Here is a 20,532-nt window from a genome sequence, read left to right as displayed (position 1 = left end):
AAGTTATAGAAATGTCTAACCACTATGTTGTACACCTGAAATTAATATAGTATTACATATCAATTGTAGCTGAAAAAAATTTTAAAAAATCTTCATTTTCTCAATTGCAGTTTCCCCTACCCTGGCTTCAATTTTAAAGCCCATCTCTTTTATCCAGCACTTTGCCTTCTGTTCCTTATAAATATGAGCACATTTATCAAATCTAGTTTTAAAATGAAGACATAAAGCATGGCATGTGAATTAAAAAAAGAAAATATAAAGAGAACAAAAATATAAAAGGATCAGCGAGAATGTAGCTGAAATGAATGTGGTTGAAATGGTAAAGAAGATCCAATTTTCTAATCATTAATGTGTCTAAAAAAGATGTACAAGATAATGGAACAGCAATAATATTAAAACCATATTCCAAGAAAACTTTCTTGAAATAAAAGATCTGAATCTACATATTGAAAGAGCTCATTAGATACCAATGGAAACTAACCCACAATAATCAACTTCCACACATATCCTTGTAAATCACTAAAATTTCAAGGGAAATAAAGAATTATCACAAACTCTATAAAAGACCAAATACCTTTAGGGGCAAGAGAATTCAACTGGTATAAGACTCCTCAAAAAAATAAAAAATAAAAAATAAAAAGCACAGTAATAGTGGAAGAGTATTTTTTTAAAAACAAAAAAAATGTGAATCAAAGACATATATAAATTCAAGCTGTCCCTCAAGTCTCAAGGTCATAAAAAATAAAAATCAGCAATTTTAAATTACGAATTCTTCATTCATAAACCCTTCTTAAGGAATCAATCTATCCAAAGTTGAACTTCATCCACTCAAGTATGACTGAGAGAATTTGAGCAAAGACTGACAGTGAGCATTTGTTATGTTTCATTGTAGATTTAGAAAAGTTAGACATGGGTTGAAGAATAAGATGTTATAAAATGACATTTATATTCTGACAGGTAAAAATGGGGAAAGAAGAGAGAAAAGAAAAGTAGAACAGTTTGCTGAATGTTATATGAACAATAGGCTGGAGTTACATGCAATTGGTAGGAGTTAAAGGACACCATTAAAAATTAACAAAACAGTAAAAGATTGAGACAACAGGAACTACAGACAGTTAAAAAGGTATAAATTGAAAGGTAACACTTAGAACAGAGCCAAAGAAGCTTAAAAAGTAGGTGAAAACAATGTTAAATAAGACAGCAAATATAACATATATGATTATAAAAATAGAAATGAGAAAAATTTCAGTTTTATAAATAAATACAAATGGAATGAACTCAGCTATTTTTTTAAAAAAAGATTTAATATCTGGCTCATAAAATAAGACCCCAAACTACGCTATATATGAGAAACACACCCAAAACAAAATGATTCGGAAAAGCTAAAAATAAAGGGCAATGACAGGTACATGAGGCAAATGAAAACAATAAGAAATAAGGAAGGTATGTGCAGGTTGTTGGGGTGTGTGTGTGTGTGTGTGTGAGATATCTTGATGCCAGACAAAGGAGAATTCAAATTAAAAAGTACCAAACTTATCAAAGAGGAATTTTCTAATGCTAGAAGTCACAATTTACATTGGAGATATTAAAATGATGAATATCTATACAGTAACACTGCAACCTCCTTTATAAAAGCAAAATCCCAAAGAGATGCAGAAATAAAAAAAAACAAAACAAAACACAGTAATGAGATCAAGTGAATAAAAATAAGGATATGGAAAACCTAAAAATTATAATCCATAAGAGATCTTTTGGATGTATATCAAACTTTACATCTCAATATTAGAGAATAAACATTCTCACACATACATGGGACATTCACAAAAATGATTATATATTAGGTTATAAAGAGAATATCAGCAAATTCCATAAAGTAGAAATTTTCCCCAACAAATAAAGGTCCAGGACCAGACAGCTTCACAGGTGAATTCTATCAAACACTCAAAGAATATATGTTCTTCTTAAACTATTGTAAAAACTGAAGTGGAAGAAATGCTTCCAAACTCGTTCTATGGTGCAAGCATTACCCTGATACCAAACCAGACAAAGATGTTATGATATCCTTGATGAATACTGAAGCAAAAATTCTCCACAAAACATTAGCAAACTAAATTCAACAATACATTGAAAGGATTATACACCATGACCAAGGGGGATTCATCCCAGGAATGCAAGGATGGTTCAACATCTGTAAATCAATTAATGTGATATGGTTAAAAACCATATAATCATCTCAATAGATGCAAAAAAGGCATCTGACAAAACACGAAACCCTTTTATGATTAAAAAAATAACCTCAAAGTGGGTATAAAAGAAACATATCTGAACATAGTAAAGGGTACATATGACAAACCCACAGCTAATATCATAGTCAATGGAGAAAAGCTGAAAACCTTTCCTCTAAGATCGGGAACAAGACAAAGATCCCCCCCACCCATATCACTTCTATTCAACACAGTATTGGAAGTCCTAGCCACAGCACTTAGACAAGAAAAAGAAATAAAAGGCATCCAAAGCAGAAAGGAAGAAGTAAAACGCTCATTATTTGCAAAAGACAAGATGCTATATATATAAAGCCCTAAAGACTCCATCAAAATAACTATTAAGAATAAATGAATTCAGTAAAATTGCAGCATACATAATCAATATGCAGAAATCTGTGGAGTTTCTACATGCCAATAACAAATACTCAGAAGGAGAAATTAAGAAAACAAAACAATCCCATTTACAACTGCATCAAAAAGCACAAAATACCTAGAAATAAATTTAACCTAAGAGGTGACAAGACCTGTATTCTGAAAACTGATGCTTAAGAAAGAAACTGAAGAAGATACAAATAAATGGAAGGATATTATCTTGCTCATGGACTGGAGAGATTAATACTGTTAAAATGTCCTTACTACCTAAAAGACATAAAGGTCTGATACAATCCCTATTAAAATATCAGCAGCATTCTTCTCAGAATTAGAATAATCCTAAAATTTATATATACAAAAGACACTGAATAGCCAAAGAAATCTTGAGAAAAATCAAAGTGGAAGGTATCATGCTCCCTGATACCAAAGTATACTATAAAGTAACAATAATCAAAATTGTAGAGTGCTGGCATAAAAAGATATACAGATCAATGGGACAGAAAGCCCAGAAATAAATCCCCATTATATGATCAATTAATCTATGACAAAGGAGGCAAGGATACACAATGGGGTAAAAACAGTCTCTTCAGTAAGTGGTGTCCGAAAAACTAAACAGATAACATGCAAAAAAAAAAAAAATGAATTGGACCATTTTTTTATATCATATGCAAAAATTAACTCAAAATAGATTAAAATCTTAAATGTAAGACCTGAAACCATAAAACCCCTAGAAGAAAACATAAGACAGTAAACTCTTTGACGTTACTCTCAGCAATCTCTTTTTGGATATGTCTCCTTGAGAAAGGGCAACAAAAGAAAAAATAAACAAATGAGACTACACTAAAAAGTTTTTGCTCAGTGAAGGAAACCAACAAAATGAAGACAACCTATTGAATGAGAGGAGATATTCACCAATCGTATATCCGATAACAGGTTAATATCCAAAATATTTAAAGAACTCATACAACTTAACACAGAAAACAAACAATCCATTTAAAAAATGGGAAGACCTAAAGACATTTCTCCAAGGAGGACATACAGATGGCCAAGAGATAAATGAAAAGATGTTTAAAATCACTAATCATCAGGGAAATAAAAATTAGAACCACGATGGGATATCACCTCATACACATCAGAATGGCTATCATCAATAAATTGACAAGTGCTGGTGAGGATGTGGAGAAAAGGGAACACTCATGCTGTTGGTGAGACTGTAAATTAATGCAGCCACTGAGGAAAACAGCATGGATATTTTTCAAAATATTAAAAATAAAGTAGCAATAAGATCCACCAATTCCACTTCTGGGTATGTATCTGGAAAAAACAAAAACACCAACTCAAAAAGTCATATGCATCCTTTTGTTCACTGTACCGTTACTAATAATAGCCAAGATATGCAAGCAACCTAGATGTCCATCAGTGGATGAATGGATAAAGAAGATGTGGTGTGTACACACACAATGGGGTAGTACTCAGCAATAAAAAAGAATGAAATCTTACCATCTGCTACATCACAATAGACATAGAGGGTATTATGGTTAAGTGAAATAAGTCAGAAAGAGAAAGACAAATACCGCATGATTTCACTCTAAAATAAAAACGGAAACGGACTCATAGATATGGAGAACATACTGATGGTTACTACAGGGGAGGGGTTACGAGGATGGGAAAAATAACAAAATAAAATGAAACTGTGTTCTGAGAAGATATGAGCCTCTTTATGACATTTTAAAAATGCATTTCCTCTGGTCCTAGGGGAGCCTAAGGGGACACCAGGCAGACCTTGGGTGATACAGTCAAGAACTGATGAGTGGATTACCAACTCTTGTTTAAAAAAAAAAAAAAAGATTGTAGTAGTTTATAAGTGCAGATAATACATATCAAATAATGCTCTATTGCTATAGTTGTGGTTGTAATTCTAATATTTAATAAAATAAAATCTAAGATTAACTTATGTTTTACCTTTTTTTCCTGAAATATTTAGTGGTCGGTCTCTTGAGAAGCTACAATGGAAAGTGTTACTGCTAACATTTAGATCTCACAGTGTACAGTTGGTCAATAAAAGCTTAAAATCTAATGTCCTGCAATTTATACAGTTTACTCTGTAAAGAATTAAACATTTCAAAAGCTATTAAATATCTACTGCTTGTATTCTGAGTTAGAAAAGGCATTTTGCCGTGAGCTGATGGGGTGTTTTCGTTTTAAAGATAGTACTTAACAAAAGGAAACTGCTGCATCAACAAATTTTGTTAATATGAATAACTCTGCCATTGATCCAGACTTTAGTAGCAGGAACTTGTTAATAGCAATTATTCAGCTTATGAGTATGTGATCTGAAGTCTTCAATTATCTTTTGAAATATGGAAACTGACTTGAAAAAATGACTGACCTGGAGTTGATTGTTTAAAGTTAAAAACAAATGCACTCAATATCTAGGTCAATAGTCTCTTAACTATAATTCAATAAAGTTAATTTTAAGTATACAATTTATGAGTGTTACAAATACAGTTAAAAAAAGAGAAATATTACAATGTTTTCTGACAATAAAACTAAAAATTATTAATAACAAAACTTAAAAATTATTAGCAATAACTTCCGATTAGAAATAAATCTATTATTTACCCAATTAATAGATAACATTGGGGTAAAAGGGAAATACAAACCAAAATTATAGAATTCCTAAAAAACCATGATAAAACTATAAATTGGTCTATGATACATCAATCTTAAAGATGTGATTAAAGTAAACTCCATAGTCTCACTTTTATCAATAAAAGTGAATGTAAATGCATTAAATTCCTAGCTAAATTCATTTCTAACTCTAATGAGTTCAATTTTAGTAAACTGTATTTGCCTGATAAATTACCTATTTCATCGAGGTTTTCAAATTTATTTGCAGTGATGTCTGCAAAATAGAATCTTATGACTTTATTGTCTGTCTACAAGCCAGGAAGAGAACTGTCATCAGGAACTGACTCTGGCACCTGGATCTGAAACTTCTAGCCTCTAGAACTGTGAAAAAATAAATTTATATTGTTTAAGCCAGGGGTCCTCAAATCCTGGGCTGTGGACTGGTACTGGTCCATGGCCTGTTAGGAACTGGGCCGCATAGCAGGTATGCGGTGGGCCAGTGAGTGAAGCTTCATCTGTACTGGGAGCTGCTCCCCAGCACTAATATCACCACCTCAGCTCCACCTCAGATCATCAGGGATTAGATTCTTCTCATAGGCGCATCGGTCTCTGGTGCCAAAATGGTTGGTGACCGCTGGTAAGCTATCCAGTCTATGGTATTTTGTTATGGCAGCCTGAGCTAAGACACTTTCTTAACATTTCCACCAAAATCAAGAACAAGGAAAGGGTGCCATTCTATCCACTGCTGTTAAGTACTCACTGATGGTATTAGCCAATATAATTAGATAAGAGAAATCAATCACAGGTGTTAAGAATTGGAATAGGAGGGATAAAACTATCTCTTTTTGCAGATGTGACTGTGTACCTGGAAATCTCTAGAAGTGAATAATAAAACTAATTCAAACAAAAATAATTCAGAAAAGCAGCAAGAAATAACATCAACCCACAGAAATTAATAGTCCTCAGATAATCAATAGTCCTCATATAATCAGTAACTGGTAACTATAAAACTTCTATAATTAAAACTGTGAAGTTCTGATACATGGATAGATCTGTGGAATGCAACAGAAAGTCTAGAAATAGATCCAAGTACATACAGAACTTGAGTATATGATAAAGGTAGAATCTCAAACCATTGGGGTGAAGATCAGCTTTACATGCATGATGCTAGGACAAGTGACTAGTCTTCTAGAAAAGACACAATTAGATCTACACTTTATACCATAGAAAAGAATACCCCCAAATGGACCAGGGACCTAAATATAGCACATAAATGTACTAAAAGAAAATACAAGTAAATTTATCTTTAGGATGTAGGAAAAAGCTTTCCAATTTCCATTTGTGACTCAGAATCCAGATATAATAAAAGACTAATAAATTTACTACATTTACAAAAGTTTGCATGGCAAAAAAATCCACTATAAAAAGCTCCATAAAGTCAAAACACTAGGAGACAAACTATACGAAATTGTTTGCAGCACAGATCACATAGAGGCTAATATTCCTAAAAGACAATAAGGGAATTCTTAATACATGAGAGAAAAAAAGACCAAAAAAACTTGACAGAAAAATGGGCAAATGACATGAACAAAGAGATTAGGGGGAAAATAAAAAATAAAAAAAAGAACCTTTAACATATTAAACAAAAAAGTTCAACCTCACTCATAGTAAGAGAAATACGGCTATACTGGGATAACATTTCCTACCTATCACTTGGCAAAACATGGCAACATACCGTGCTGGCAAGGCTGTGAGAAATAGGCATTTTAATGCATTGTTGGTAGAAATGCAAACTGGCACAACGCTTTTATAGGGGAATCTGGCAGTATCTAACAAAGCTATATATAATTTACCTTCTGAACCAGTAATTGTACTTCAGGAATTTACTCTGAAGATACATTTATAAGAATACAAAAACACATATGTGTAAAGTTATTTACCACAGATTCATTTGTAATGGTAAAATATTGGAAGCAATCCATATACCCATACATAAAAGAATGGTTAAATAAACTGTAGTACATCTCTTCTCTGGAGTTCTACATAGTAGTGAAAAGAATGAGGATGATCTGATGTGGACTGATTTCTAATAGATACATTGTTGGAGGGGAAGAGGAAGGAAGGAGAAAAGAGTATCAATAGTTAAGATTTTGTATAAGAAGGGGAAATAAGAAAATATATTTATATTTGTACAAAAAAGGAATGTAGAAAAGAAAAAACAAAGACTAATGTAATTGGTTAGCTACAAGGGGTTGGAGGAGGTGAGAAGAAGATAAAATGGAGTGTACTGAGGAGGAACATGACCATCTTTTTGTATAGTTTTAAACTTTGAGAAAGATGTTAATATTTCACAGAGTCAACAAAAGAAAAAGAAAATGAACAGAGAAAAATAACCTAAAATGGAATATGAACAGAAGTAAATGAACCAAACCTTATTACAAATGGATAACATAACTACATTGGAGAGCAGGAGGTGGAGGAGGAAAACTAGCCTAGGCAAGTTTGAACATGACATTTAAACTATGTTTCCTCAGGTTAAGACTAAACAAATATGAATTCTAGGTGGCAAGCTTCTTTGATTTCGAAGCATAGGTTAGCAATTCTGAAACTATTTTCTGCGTATCATAGCACTCGATGATAAAATAAGTAACTGTTCTGTAGATAACAGGATCTAGTTATCTCGATGTCAGAGTGATTTCCAATATGAAAAGGGAAGGGACAGAATGAACCCTGTGATGTTGGATTAGGATTAAAGTTATCGGTATTAACTCATGCCTTCTAATAAATAGTAAATATAAAAGACATGTGTGTACCTGTATAAATAAGTATGTATATACATATACCTATTTACTAAATCCATCTGCTGAAAGAACATGGCAGCCCACTGGTCTAAACTTAAAGATCAGATATTGATTCCTAATAATGTTTTCCACTTAAAAAGAACCAGGGTGCCTTGAAGAAATGACTGATTTCAGGGCTGGGGCAAGGCAAGTACAAGATAAATTGAGAACGTCCTGTGCCAGACCAGAAGGGAGTACTCAAAGAATGATGAGGACATCATAAAAGAACACAGGAGCTAGCTTGAAGAGGCTACCACTGGAAATTTGGGACAATCTTAGCATCAAAATAATGGTAAGTAAAGGATTAAATACCATGGACTAACATAAGAATCTGTGAGTCCACACTGATATAAACAAATAAATGTGAGAAGAAAAAGCTCACCCTTTCAGTAGGAAAAAACTAATAAAAATAAAAGGAATGATGAAATTAGAAAATCACCACTTGACAATTATCATAACTGACTCGGACAAGAATCATTAATGGATGCTAAAACTAGTGGGTGCAAGTTTGATGAGTAACAGGGTATTTACATCATTTCAAAGAGTCTTCCCATAAGATATGTATTGATTATGAAGGGATAACATTGCTACAGTGTAGAAATCTGGGAGATATCACCTTAGCCAAGAGATCAACATTAATGTCACCAGTAATGGGACAAATAAACATTGTGTGCCTCCTGATACCATGCACTGAGCACATCACTTCTGGGGGCTTTCCCGCCAAAAGTCTGTAACCTGAAGCTAATCATGAGGAAACATCAGGCAAATCAAATTACAAATTTCCAACAAAATAACTGGCCCATAAACTTCAAAAATGTCAACATCATGAACATCATGAACTACAAGGACAATAAGAAACTGTCCTCTCCTTCTATCTCCAAAGTAATGGAGACTAGTAAGATGTGGCAACTGAATGCAATACATAATCTGAGAATTTATCTTCCTATAAAGGGCATTATTTGGACAATGGGAGAAATTAGAGTAAGGTATGTAGGTTAGTACTACATTAATATTAATTTCCTCTATTTTTAAAACTATTGTGTGGTAAGTAAAGGGAATGTCCTAAACTTCTAGAGAATAAACACTTTTAGTATATAGGGGTATGTGACAACATGTCTGAAACTTACTGTCAAACAGTTTAGAAAAAAATGTGTATGGTGTGTGGAAGGCAGATAAATATGGAGGAAATGGTAACATTTAGAACATATGGATGAAAGGATATGCGTATTATTAATCCCGTTCTTGCAATTTTTCTATTAAGTCTGAAATTATGTCAAAATAAGTAGCTAAAAGAAAAAAGTTAATGTATACTAAAAAGTTGCTAGTTTCAAAAGTCATATAGTAAGAGTAAGGAGTAATAGCTGGTATCTCCTATTCTATGAGGCTTTAGCCTAGTGGTTGAGACTGTGGACTTTGCTATTAGCTAGACCTCAGTTCAAGTCTCGCCTCTCCCTACATGACTTTGGGCAAGTTGCTTCTCTGATCTTCTGTTTATCTGTTTTATGGAAATAATGTATAGGATTCTTGCAGAATACCATTGTCAAAAGCTTGTACTAAGAGACACCAATTCCAGAGACAGACTGTGTAGGTTTGAATCCCACTTACCAATTACTAGCTGTATGACCTTGGATGAGTTATTTAACCTCTCTGTGCCTCAATTTTCCCATCAGTAAATGGGGATGATGAAAGTATCTATCTCGAGGGTTTGTATGAAGACTAAATAAGTTAACTGATATAAGCGATTTACACAGTACCTGACACATACCCAGCAAGTACTGCATGCATGGTTATTTTCATTATTAGCCTAAGCCCCTACGGAATAAGAATTCAAAAAATCTTAGCAATCACTATCATTGTTAAGCATGTAATATCACCACTGCAGATTTTTAAAGAGGTTTGGTAGTAAAAAGAAAATTGATTTTTTTCCTAGAATAGGCAGAAGACCTAGCATGTTACCTAGATAAGATAAACAATACAGAAAGAAAAACTGAAAATGTGAGAGACACAGAATCATTTATGAAATAAGGACCTCAGTTTTCCTTTTTGTAAATGTCATCTAAGGATTTAACAGCATAACTTTAAAAGTTACTTTAAATGAAACTATAAGATACTATATACATATATGTATCTTTAAATATAAAAATCTGAATACAGAGACACAAAAACTTTTATATTTCTTCTGTAAAATGCAGTTTCCTTTAGTACTTACTAGGCTTTAAGATATTTAGCTTCTTTTTCAGTGATCCACCTACAATCTTCCTTTGTCCCCCAAAAGTTCATTTAAAATGAAATTTTAAGCAAAATACATGAATATACAGAGTAAGGAAAGGTTACAAACAAGCAAAGCCTTTTCTTTTTAATATTTTTAAATTTCACCTTTGGACTAATTATCAACAATATCCACAGGAAAATAATGCTAGTAGATGTCTAATGGACCAATATGAAAATGTCTAAATATTAAGAAAAAACATGTTGCACAGTAGTTTGAAAATATGTATTTGTATATGTATAGAAAAAGTTAAGATTAAAGGTGAATAAATTTTTTTACTTCAATTTCCATCTTTACAGAGCAACTACTATGTCTCAGACACCCAAAATTAAAGAAAAATCAAAAAGGAAAAGTAAAATTGAAGGCACAATGGAATATTCTCATTTCAATCTGCCTAAAAAAAGGGACATAATTCAGATCTAGAGAGCCAATCTTAACTCATTAAACATGTCCTGTCTGTCAGTGAAATGAGTACCACTGAGTTAATTTCACAAAGATGTATAGAAAGTTCAGCAATTTATAATGCAGTTACATAAAATCATAATAAATTCACTTATTTAAGTAATTTTACACATTATTACCCTAAGAGAACAGAAAATAACTGTCCAACTGCCAAGTAAACTATAAGGGCTTTATCAGTTAAAACACATTCTAATGAATTTGATTTAAAAAAAAATGATTCCTTGAGAAACCATTTTTTTTTTCTTTTCTTGAAAATTCCATATCATTTTCAAGAAAAAAAATCCCTAGGAAAATCAACAGTTATAGACAAAAAAAAACCCCACAAAAATCTAAGCTTAATACCAAAATAGTTAACTATTTTTATAGGGAAATGCAGCTCACTGGGCCCTCATTTTGGAAGGTGCACTGAGAAAGATGTCACGGAAAAGAGGGAAAAGAGGATTCATTACCATTATCACCAGAATCTTGACGCCTGCAATGTATTTGTTTCTATCCTGTAATTTCTCTGCAAATCTACCTTAACCAGAACATTAAACAACTATTCCTGAATGATCTTCATTTCTCTGTGATGTCAAGATAGTTACCTTTCCAGCACTAACCACAGACTGATACCCAAGTGGAGGACCATGGGTATATGGTAGATGGTAATGGGGGAGCCAAGCTAAAATCCAACAGGAACCATCAGTCTTCTTGACTTTTCTGCTGCTTTCCACTCACCAAGGTGAAGAGAGAATAAGGAAAAACAAAAACAATGGAAATAAGGAAAAGCTGAGGTTTACTGTATACGTACTATACCCCTACTACTGCAAAATATCATTTCGTTTAATCTTCCTGCAGTATAGATGATGACTTTGAAGTCTGGGCAGGGCCAATGACTTGGAGAAAGGACTCTCAACAAGTAAGTCCTGGAGCTGTGATGAGAATCCAGTGAGCAATTTAAAACCTGTGCTCAAATTTTTCCTATGTCACTCAACCTCTCTGGCAACAGACTATGTCTAAAAAATTAGATCTTAAAAAGATTATAACATTACCCCAGCAAAAAACAGTCACTCTCAACTAGCACTGAATGTCAATTCCTCTTAGAATTTGTCTATCTTAAAATGTTTTCTTGCATTTAGTTAGCTTGAATCAAGATCCAAACAAGGTCCCACTTCACTTTTGGAAGATGTATCTCTTAATGTACGACAGTTTTCTTTACTTCCTCCCCTTTCTTATTTTAAAATGTCATTTATAAAAAGGCATACCTTGGAGATATTGCAGGTTCGGTTCCACCACTGCAATAAAGCGCGTATCACACCAAAGTGAGTTGTAATCTTTTTGCTGGTGGAGAGTCTTGCCTTTATTTTGTAAAAAATGCAACATTTGTGAAGTACAGTAAGATGAGGTATGCCTGTATAGTCTACGGTAGATATAACATGTTTCTCTAGCTCCTTTATTTCCTGTAAACTTCTAAGGGCTTGGTCAGATTGTGGTTTACTTTTCTTCATTGTTGCTATACGACTGCTCAGGTGGTACTGTTTACTCCCTACTGCATCACCTCAGGAGACATTTAATATAAACTTGTCTTATATTAGTGTCATAGTGTTTTCTAGATCCTTAGGTAATCTGAGTTCCTAAAAGCTTATCCAAGACCTATATTGACAGCAATGTGCATGTAATCAAGCTACCAAGTTAATCAAGAGTTGACTGAGAGACAACAGAGGTTATCAATCAGCAGCCAGGGAAGCAGGCCAGGAATTTTACCTCCCATAGATAAGGAGCCAAAAAATAGAGATGAAGGATTTGACCAGAGATGGAGAGGAGGCCAGAGAGTAAACATGATGCTTGAAGAACAAGATACTGGGTTCCAATTACAGTCCTAAAAGACATTTTACACACTGTACCAATAAATGTTTCAAATAAATGCACAGAGAATTCAAGAGTTTTTTATGATGTTAGTTCACCAAAACAGCCTTACAAATTTTTCCACCTTTCTTGATTAAAAGTACTGATCTTTAAGCCAAAGGTTCTCAACTTGACTACAAGGTATATTATACTGGGAAGCATTTGGAATACTGAGGTGTGGGTCCCAATGGGTCTAAAATCGGGACCAGGTAAATAGCATTATTGAGAAGTCTTTCCAGGTAACTTTAATACGCAGCCATAATTGAGAACCACTGCTCTTAGCTAAGAACAACAATAGCAGCTAATATTTACAAAGCATTTATTATGTGTCAGGTACTGTTCTAAGCACTTTACATGTACTAGTTCATTTCCTATTTTAAAGTGAGAAAACAGAGAAGTCAGGTAACTTGCCCAAGGTCACATAATAAGCTAACAGCAGAGTAAGAATTTAATACCAGGAAGTCTGGATTCAAAACCCACACCGTTAATCACCATGATATACTGTCTCCTAAGCATGAATTATATTTGTTTTCTTCAACTGCAAATAAAATGATCAAAGAAAAACAACAAAAAAAATGAAATAACTTCCTTCTTCTTAGAAGTCGTAGAGTGGCATTTTGTTGCAAAGGTACCAAACGCAGGCTTATCAGAAAAGTAAATAGACAGGCAAGAACCTTCTCTTCCCAAAAGAAGATTCAAATTTTAGATTTTTACGTTTTCAATAATTTGCCAACCTACACAATGTAGTTATACAAAGTTAAGTACCAAAAATTGCTTTAGTTTTAAAACTCAGGGCAATGATGTATTACATGTGCTTTTTTACAAGAAAATTTCCTACCTATTTCAGTTCTGCTAACTCCAATTCCATTATAAATTCTCAAGTAGTTAAAATGGCATGAATCAGAATCTTCGATGTCGAAGTCACCAAATTTGATGCGCAATCTCTCTCCCATCTTTACCCGGATCTCCCATTCGCAAACGGTGCTGTTGGGATAGGTCTGTGGGTAGTTTATGGACGTAAGAGTTCCACTTTCAGGGCCTAGTACGGTGTGTCCACATCCATCACCTATTAAAAAAAAAGTTAAAAAGAACAATAAATTATTCTTACATCTTTAACTTATACTATAAATAATTAGGATTTTTTGTGAAGATTTAAAAATATGTATGATTCTAGATATTTTATATCACCAATACTCTTCCTTACACAAGATAAAACAGATGACAGTTCTTAGTACATCTATGCACAGGAGCCAAGTGAAGCCAAGTTAGGTTAAAATAATCAATGATTATCTTTACCAATTTGTGAGTTCAAAGAACCTTCCGATCTGAATTAGATTAAAAGTAAACATAACTTGGCAATAAATACAGATAATTCCAATGTTTAAGAGTAGCAATTCATAGTAACTGCTTTAAAGTAAATGTAAACTATAAAAACAAAAGTATGTGATAAGCTTCATCCATTTATTTACAAATATCTTGAACCTCTTCTAAAATCTGAGAAATTGAATTTCTAAAAACAATATAAAGACTATACAATTATTAACCACATTACACACTGCAAGGCATTCCTTTTCGAAGGTATTAAAACAATATTTAATAAAGTTTAATTTTCTATTCTACTGAAATTTTACTACTGGGTAATCTCTCTCCGAGAGTCTCATTTTTCCCTATAGAATAAAAAAAATGTAATAGTTTAACGGCTTATTAAAGATTAGGAAAAATAACCTTCGAATCTTGGTAGCAGCATTATTTGCTTCAGAAATTTCTTCAGCAACTGGATATGGAAACCCAGGTAACTTAACATATTGTTTATATTTGCACCCTTCTCTTTATTATAAAATGTTATTTTACTGAGCAGGAGGCATGTTATATTGATAAAGAAGTTTCAGCTGCTGTTTCAACTGTACCATTTAGCATTCCTTAATGATGGATTTCAAAAAAATCTCTAATGGAGAGATGAATTCATCCTTTTAAAATGATAGTGTTTTCTCCTTCAAAAGAGCTATTTATAATCACTTTTTGGAACAGTTCAGTACTTACACAAAAAAACTATATTGAAAATGACACTGCTGGGTTTTAACCTTATGATGGATACAGATGTCTGTAATAGAATTTTCTATTATCTTGATTTATTATCTTTAAGAACAATGTAGTGTTGATATCGTATTAGAACAGATGAAAGCTTTAAAGGTCTATAAATAAGAACTTAATGTAGTATCTAGCAAGTAGTAGTTGGAGAATAAATGTTACTAATGCGATGAATAAGGAAACTGTACATTAACTTATGAAAAAATAATTTCAAACTAGTCTCAAAACTAACTTTAATGAAGGAACAACGCTGTACCTAGATTCTGATAATACTTCATATCCTTTGTTGATAAAGAAATGAAATTTTATTCTCAAATCCATACTTAGTATTGTTACTTAATCTATTTTTAAAGGTTAGTACTAGTAATCTGGCTTCCTAAACAAATGTCATATAAAGCTTAGTTTTTAAGCAACATTAAACTACCTATCTTCTACACCTGCTTTTATCTCCCATATAAGAATAAGCATAGCTGCTCAATAACATAATATATACACATACTATAAAAAAAAATGTAAATTCTTGTTATATATCCGTTGATCTTTTGCAAATATAAAACTTAGAATGGAATAAGTTTTAAAAAAATGTAAATTCTTGTTATATACCTGTTGATCTTTTGCAAATATAAAACTTAGAATGGAATAAGACTCAGAGGCAAAAAAACCACCACATATTTTCCCTGAAACTACCATGAAAATACCTTGAATATCTCTGGTGTATCTCATCTAAATTGAAAACACAGAGATATAAAAACCTCCACTGTGAAAATAAGTGAATTCTAATTAAATAACATTTGAACAATCATTAACATTTTTCTTTAGAGAAAAAACAACTATTCTGAGACAGAGTTTCTAACATTATGAAACTAGCCTGAAATGTTCTCTTGCTATTGAAAAGATAAAAACCTGCTTTCTGGAAGTGTTTCAATCTTTTAAAGGCAGCCACTGAATAAATGAAATAACTCAAAGTATAAATGTATTTTCTTTAGTAAATAGAAAGTAAGGCAGATTTTTAAGTGACTGATGTGTTGATAGATTTCAAGAAGCCAAGGATTTCCTAATAACAGCTGAATTCATTACTCGGTAATGGCAGATTGTTGTGTTTAATGCATTTCTCTACTATTTTACTTAACATTGTGATTTTAAAATGAACTTTACAGAAGGAGTGCAAGTAGAGTGTTAGGAGTAATTTTTAGATGTCTTTATGTTCATATCTTTGTAGGAGTGTCAATATATACACAAAATGTTCCTTGTCCTTTCCTCCATAAAGCATAATTTCTACAAAAGTTAATGCAATAATTCTACCTGATGAAAAACAGGACTTTTGTGTGCATGATGATGAAAAAAAACAATTAAAATGGAGCTGTCTTTTTCCAGCATCTTGTGTAGGGGGAGGGCACGAACAGTCCACAAGTAATGTGCCAAGAATGTTCTAAAATATGTGATGGAGTTCAGAGCTTCCTCCTCTTGAAAACAAGATACGCACCAGAAACCAAAATTAAAAGAAAGTCTCAAATCTACTGCAATGAACAAGTTTGAATGTTTCATCTTTCAAAGGCTATCTGATAAGTTTAACCTGACTAGATAAATTGCTTAGTTGGTCTGGCCAAATGCCTACTGCTGTGAAGTATATATTTAGAATATTCCAGTTTGAAAAGGGAAGTTGGGCGTATACATACTAACTAGGCCGGCAGTTTTTGAATGTTTTCCTGATATTGCAAAGAAATACATTTTACACTGTAACCCTATACACTCTTGCACATATATTCCTAATTCACTAAAGGGTCCCCCTCTGCAGTCTCGAAAACACTGTACTAGGGATCCAAAGGATATAATGTTGAATTCTCAAAGAAAGACCCTGTCCTCAATTTTACCCCCAAATTAGAAAATGTGCCCCCAGTTTATTTTTACAGTTCTTTAAAGTCTACTCTACAACAAAACACTTAAAATATAACAAAATATTTTAAAGTAAAACTAAAATCCAGACGGTACTCTTTATCAACAAAGCACCTAATACTCTCGGAGCGATGGTTCTAACTGGGGGGAAGGTCCCCACAGAAGTGATTTTTACCTCCCATATGAAAATGTCTGGAGACATTTTTGGCTGTTACACTGGAGGGGATGGGTGCTACTAGCATCTAGTGAGTAGAGACCAGGAATGCTGCTAAAATATCTTGCAATGTACAGGACAGCCCCTCCCCCCCGCCAGAAAAAAAGACTGATCCATCCTAAATGTCAACAGTGCTGAAGCTGAGAAGCCCAAAGGGCAGGCAATTTCAGACAGATCTGGGTTAGCTCTTGGCTGAGGTTCATTTGGCCCAAAAGGTGACTGTTTTGCTCGTTGTGGGTACAACCCAAGGAATAGTTGACCCTCAAAGGTCAACAGTTATACTAAAGAGTTTTATGTTCCCACTTCCCAATTGTTTTTCTTTTCAACATCCCATTCTGCTGCTTCTTTGCCAAGAATCCTGGCATTGGCACAGGCCATGCAAAGACTGGCAGATGCCTTGAAGTTCTCTTCCTCTGTGATAACCATGGCTTTCTCCTTCTTGTAGCATTCTGTATGGGCATGACTGGTCCTGTCAGCTGGGTAGCCAATTTGAGTTCTTTAGCAGAGCTGTCTCCCTTCTTGGGGACCGAGGGCTTCCTGGGGAAAAGGATGAGCTTGGAGTGGTATGCAGTGCTCCTTCATGCGCTGCATGTTAGCCTGCAGGGACTCGGTGGACTTATTCCGCCTCCTCGGATCCACTGAGATCCCAATGGTCTGGGCCACCTTCTTGTGGATGCTGGCCACCCTTAATGCCTCCAAGCTGAAGCCCCTGCCAGCTCACACTTTGGTGTGGTACCTCTCTGTGGGGTATCTCTCTAAGGGCCGGATGAGTCCGGGTGTGGGACGATGTGGAGCGCTTTGGCTTGCTGGGCCTTGCGTCTGCAGATCTTCCATGCCGGCTGCTTAAACCACGTGGCCACACACCACTGCCAGCCCTTGTGGAAGTGGGGCTTCAGGATCATGCCACTTTGGCTGGGTGTCATGCCTGCTCCCTACGTACCTCCTCTGAGGGAGAACAGCCACCAGAAAGGCCAACTTCCAAATTTTTAAAACAAGTAAATAGAATGCTTTATTTTTCAAGTTAAAGGGAAAAAATCCTTTTTATTAGTTTACAGCCCTCCAATAATTTGTTTTTTGGGTCCAGAGCTCTTAATGTTAGGGGGAAAAGGGTACAAATAGGGTCAGGAGTAATGGTACCCAATTTTTCTTAGATTTGTATATTGGAAACAATGATCTGTGGCTAGCCTATATTGCCTACTATTCTACTCAATTTCATAAGGCAGAATTGACAAAAAGAGCACAACTATGACTGGAAATATAACTTTCAAAATGAGTATCACAGGAGCAATCCAAATATTCTCATCAACAATGCCAACATCACCAACTCTTTCTCTAACTCCGTCATCACCACCATCAGTCAACTTCTCTTTCTGCTCCTCCCCTAGACTATAACTGACCATAAAGGGTAGAAGCCTGATAATGTAATTTTCGAATTTTATTTCAGTGGAGAAAAAATACTGGAATTTGATCTCACTGCTCCTTTGGCTGCAGATATATCTGGGGAATTACTCATAAAACATGCATTCATTTCCTCTGAAGAGCGTAAGGTCAGATGTGTTAAGCTAGATACAAATTTTGATATTGTTCCAGGAAAATAACTGAATTTATTTTACTATTTGTCCTTAGAGAAAACAGAAAGAACATTAAACATATTTAAATAACAATGAATTAACGCAAGGAACACACGCTTACCTTAGGCTGCTGTAAACTTCAAATCAAGTGGGTTTTTTTTTTTTTTTGATAAAATTTGTGATACTGATTTCAATTGACCCTCCAGCCACCCCCCGTATTTTAGTCACATTACTAAATAATATAAATTATCTTAATTGTTAAATTACATTAATATGAACACTGTGCAACTTTAAAAAATACTTTCTTTAACAAGAGCAAACAAATGCAGGAAGTTTGCAGAAATATGCCAATACTGTAAAACAATATAACTTTCATTACGGTTATTATAAACTATGAAAGGTTTTTACTTTTCCAGTGCACTTTCAAGGATTATCACTGAACTAGTGAGTCCGACTATACTTCCTCTAATTGTGACTTCTGTCATATCTTATAATACATGTGTGATATCTTATAATCATCTAAAAAAAAGGCATTTAGAGAGTAGAAAAGTGTTCAAAAGAATAACCTGTGAGTCTTAATCCTAGGTTCATTTGGCTACAATATTTTCAATGTATTATTTAGCACTGAATTTTTAAACCAGAAGCACTATATCAGTCCTATTACTGTAAAATTTTAAAAGTTGCATCACTACAAATCTTACATAGTTCGAAGTACTACTTTTAATTTCACTCATTTTAAAAAAAATACTGCATAAGAAGGATATTCATTTAGAGCCTAAAAGAGGGTCACTGGATATTTTTTAGGGAAAAAAAGAAAAATAGCTCTCAGCTTCATTCTTTTTTAAGCCCAAATTTATCTCTGCATGTGTGATAATTTACAAAACTGAATTACATGAAGGAATGTGAGATGTATAAGTCCTCTTCAACTTCCACTAAGCACATACTCAGAATATAAGGTTAAGCAAATGGGCTCTAGCATCATACAATGAATTTAAAGGTCCTACCTACCACTCACTGTGACCTTAAGAAGGTTATGATTGCTAAACCGCAGTTTTTAAAAATGGGGATACTAACAACTCAAACTACATAGGCTAAGAATTAAATGAGATACTGTATGAAAAGACCTAACATGGAGGGCCTAACCCACAATAATGTGCTCAATAAATGTCTGAGGGTACTATTATGGTCATAAAAGACCAGAAAGGCTTTTGCCCATATGTAGATCTTGTGCATCTGGCCACGATCTAACTAAAGAAAAAGAAAAATGACCTGTTAGTTTAGAAAATTTATAGCCACTTTAAAGCTTCAAGTGTGTCTTGTGAAAAGTATAAATCCATGCGAAAGAAATTCTTACTAATCTGCCCAGTGACCTCTACTTCACTTCAGTTACTCTCAAGACCATAACCTGGACTTTGTTTTCACCATTACTGGAGACTGCTTCCACCTCTGAAATCTCAACAATTTTAAACATCTTACTCTCCTGGTCAGTCTCCTGACTTTTAAGCTCTTATACCCACGGCATACTTTCGGTGAACTTGATTTCTTTCTTTTCTCCCCATCTACTAATTTTGTCCTGGCCTAATTTCTTTCATTACTCAGCCTGGACTTCATGTCCAGTGTGTCGACTACACTTAACTCTGGTACCTTCATTTCCTAGCCACTGTGTCATCCTTGGGTATCTGCCTGGCAAACCTTCGGCCCTGGGACAAATGATCTCTCTTTGCCAAAAAACTGAGTATTATTGGGGAAAAAAAAAAATCACAAAACCCAGGGGATATATGTCATTAGAACAGCAGACCCCAACCTTTTTGACACCAGGGACCAGTGCTATAAGTATCTAATGCCTGATGATCTGAGGTGGAACTGAGATAGTGATGCTAGCATGGTGGAGCGGCTGCAAATACAGGTGAAGCTTCACTTGCCTGCCACTCACCCTGCTGTGCAGCCCAGTTCCTAACAGGCCACAGACAGGTAGCGGTCCAAGGCCCAGGGGTTGGGGACCCCTGCATTAGAGAATGCTATTTACCTTTCTTTTTTTTAACCT

General features: G+C 34.2%; 1 protein-coding gene and 1 pseudogene across 1 annotated transcript in view; both read right to left on the bottom strand.

Moving 5' to 3' along the window:
• DCBLD2 (discoidin, CUB and LCCL domain containing 2) overlaps positions 1 to 16,945 on the bottom strand; it is a 70,356-nt gene extending 53,411 nt beyond the window's left edge. Inside the window, exons 1-2 of the mRNA XM_011385222.2 lie at positions 16,879 to 16,945; positions 13,561 to 13,788 (exon numbers count right to left, since the gene is read on the bottom strand). Coding sequence (XP_011383524.2) covers positions 13,561 to 13,788; positions 16,879 to 16,945 — 295 coding nt within the window. The remainder of the gene's footprint in view (positions 1 to 13,560; positions 13,789 to 16,878) is intronic.
• Positions 16,202 to 17,917, bottom strand: LOC105309135 (annotated as a pseudogene).
• Between the last annotated feature and the right edge of the window lie 2,615 nt (positions 17,918 to 20,532).

This window comes from Pteropus vampyrus, unplaced genomic scaffold, assembly GCF_000151845.1.
Source record: "Pteropus vampyrus isolate Shadow unplaced genomic scaffold, Pvam_2.0 Scaffold674, whole genome shotgun sequence".
NCBI classification, from domain to species: Eukaryota; Metazoa; Chordata; class Mammalia; order Chiroptera; family Pteropodidae; genus Pteropus; species Pteropus vampyrus.
This window is presented reverse-complemented; position numbering and strand designations above follow the sequence as displayed.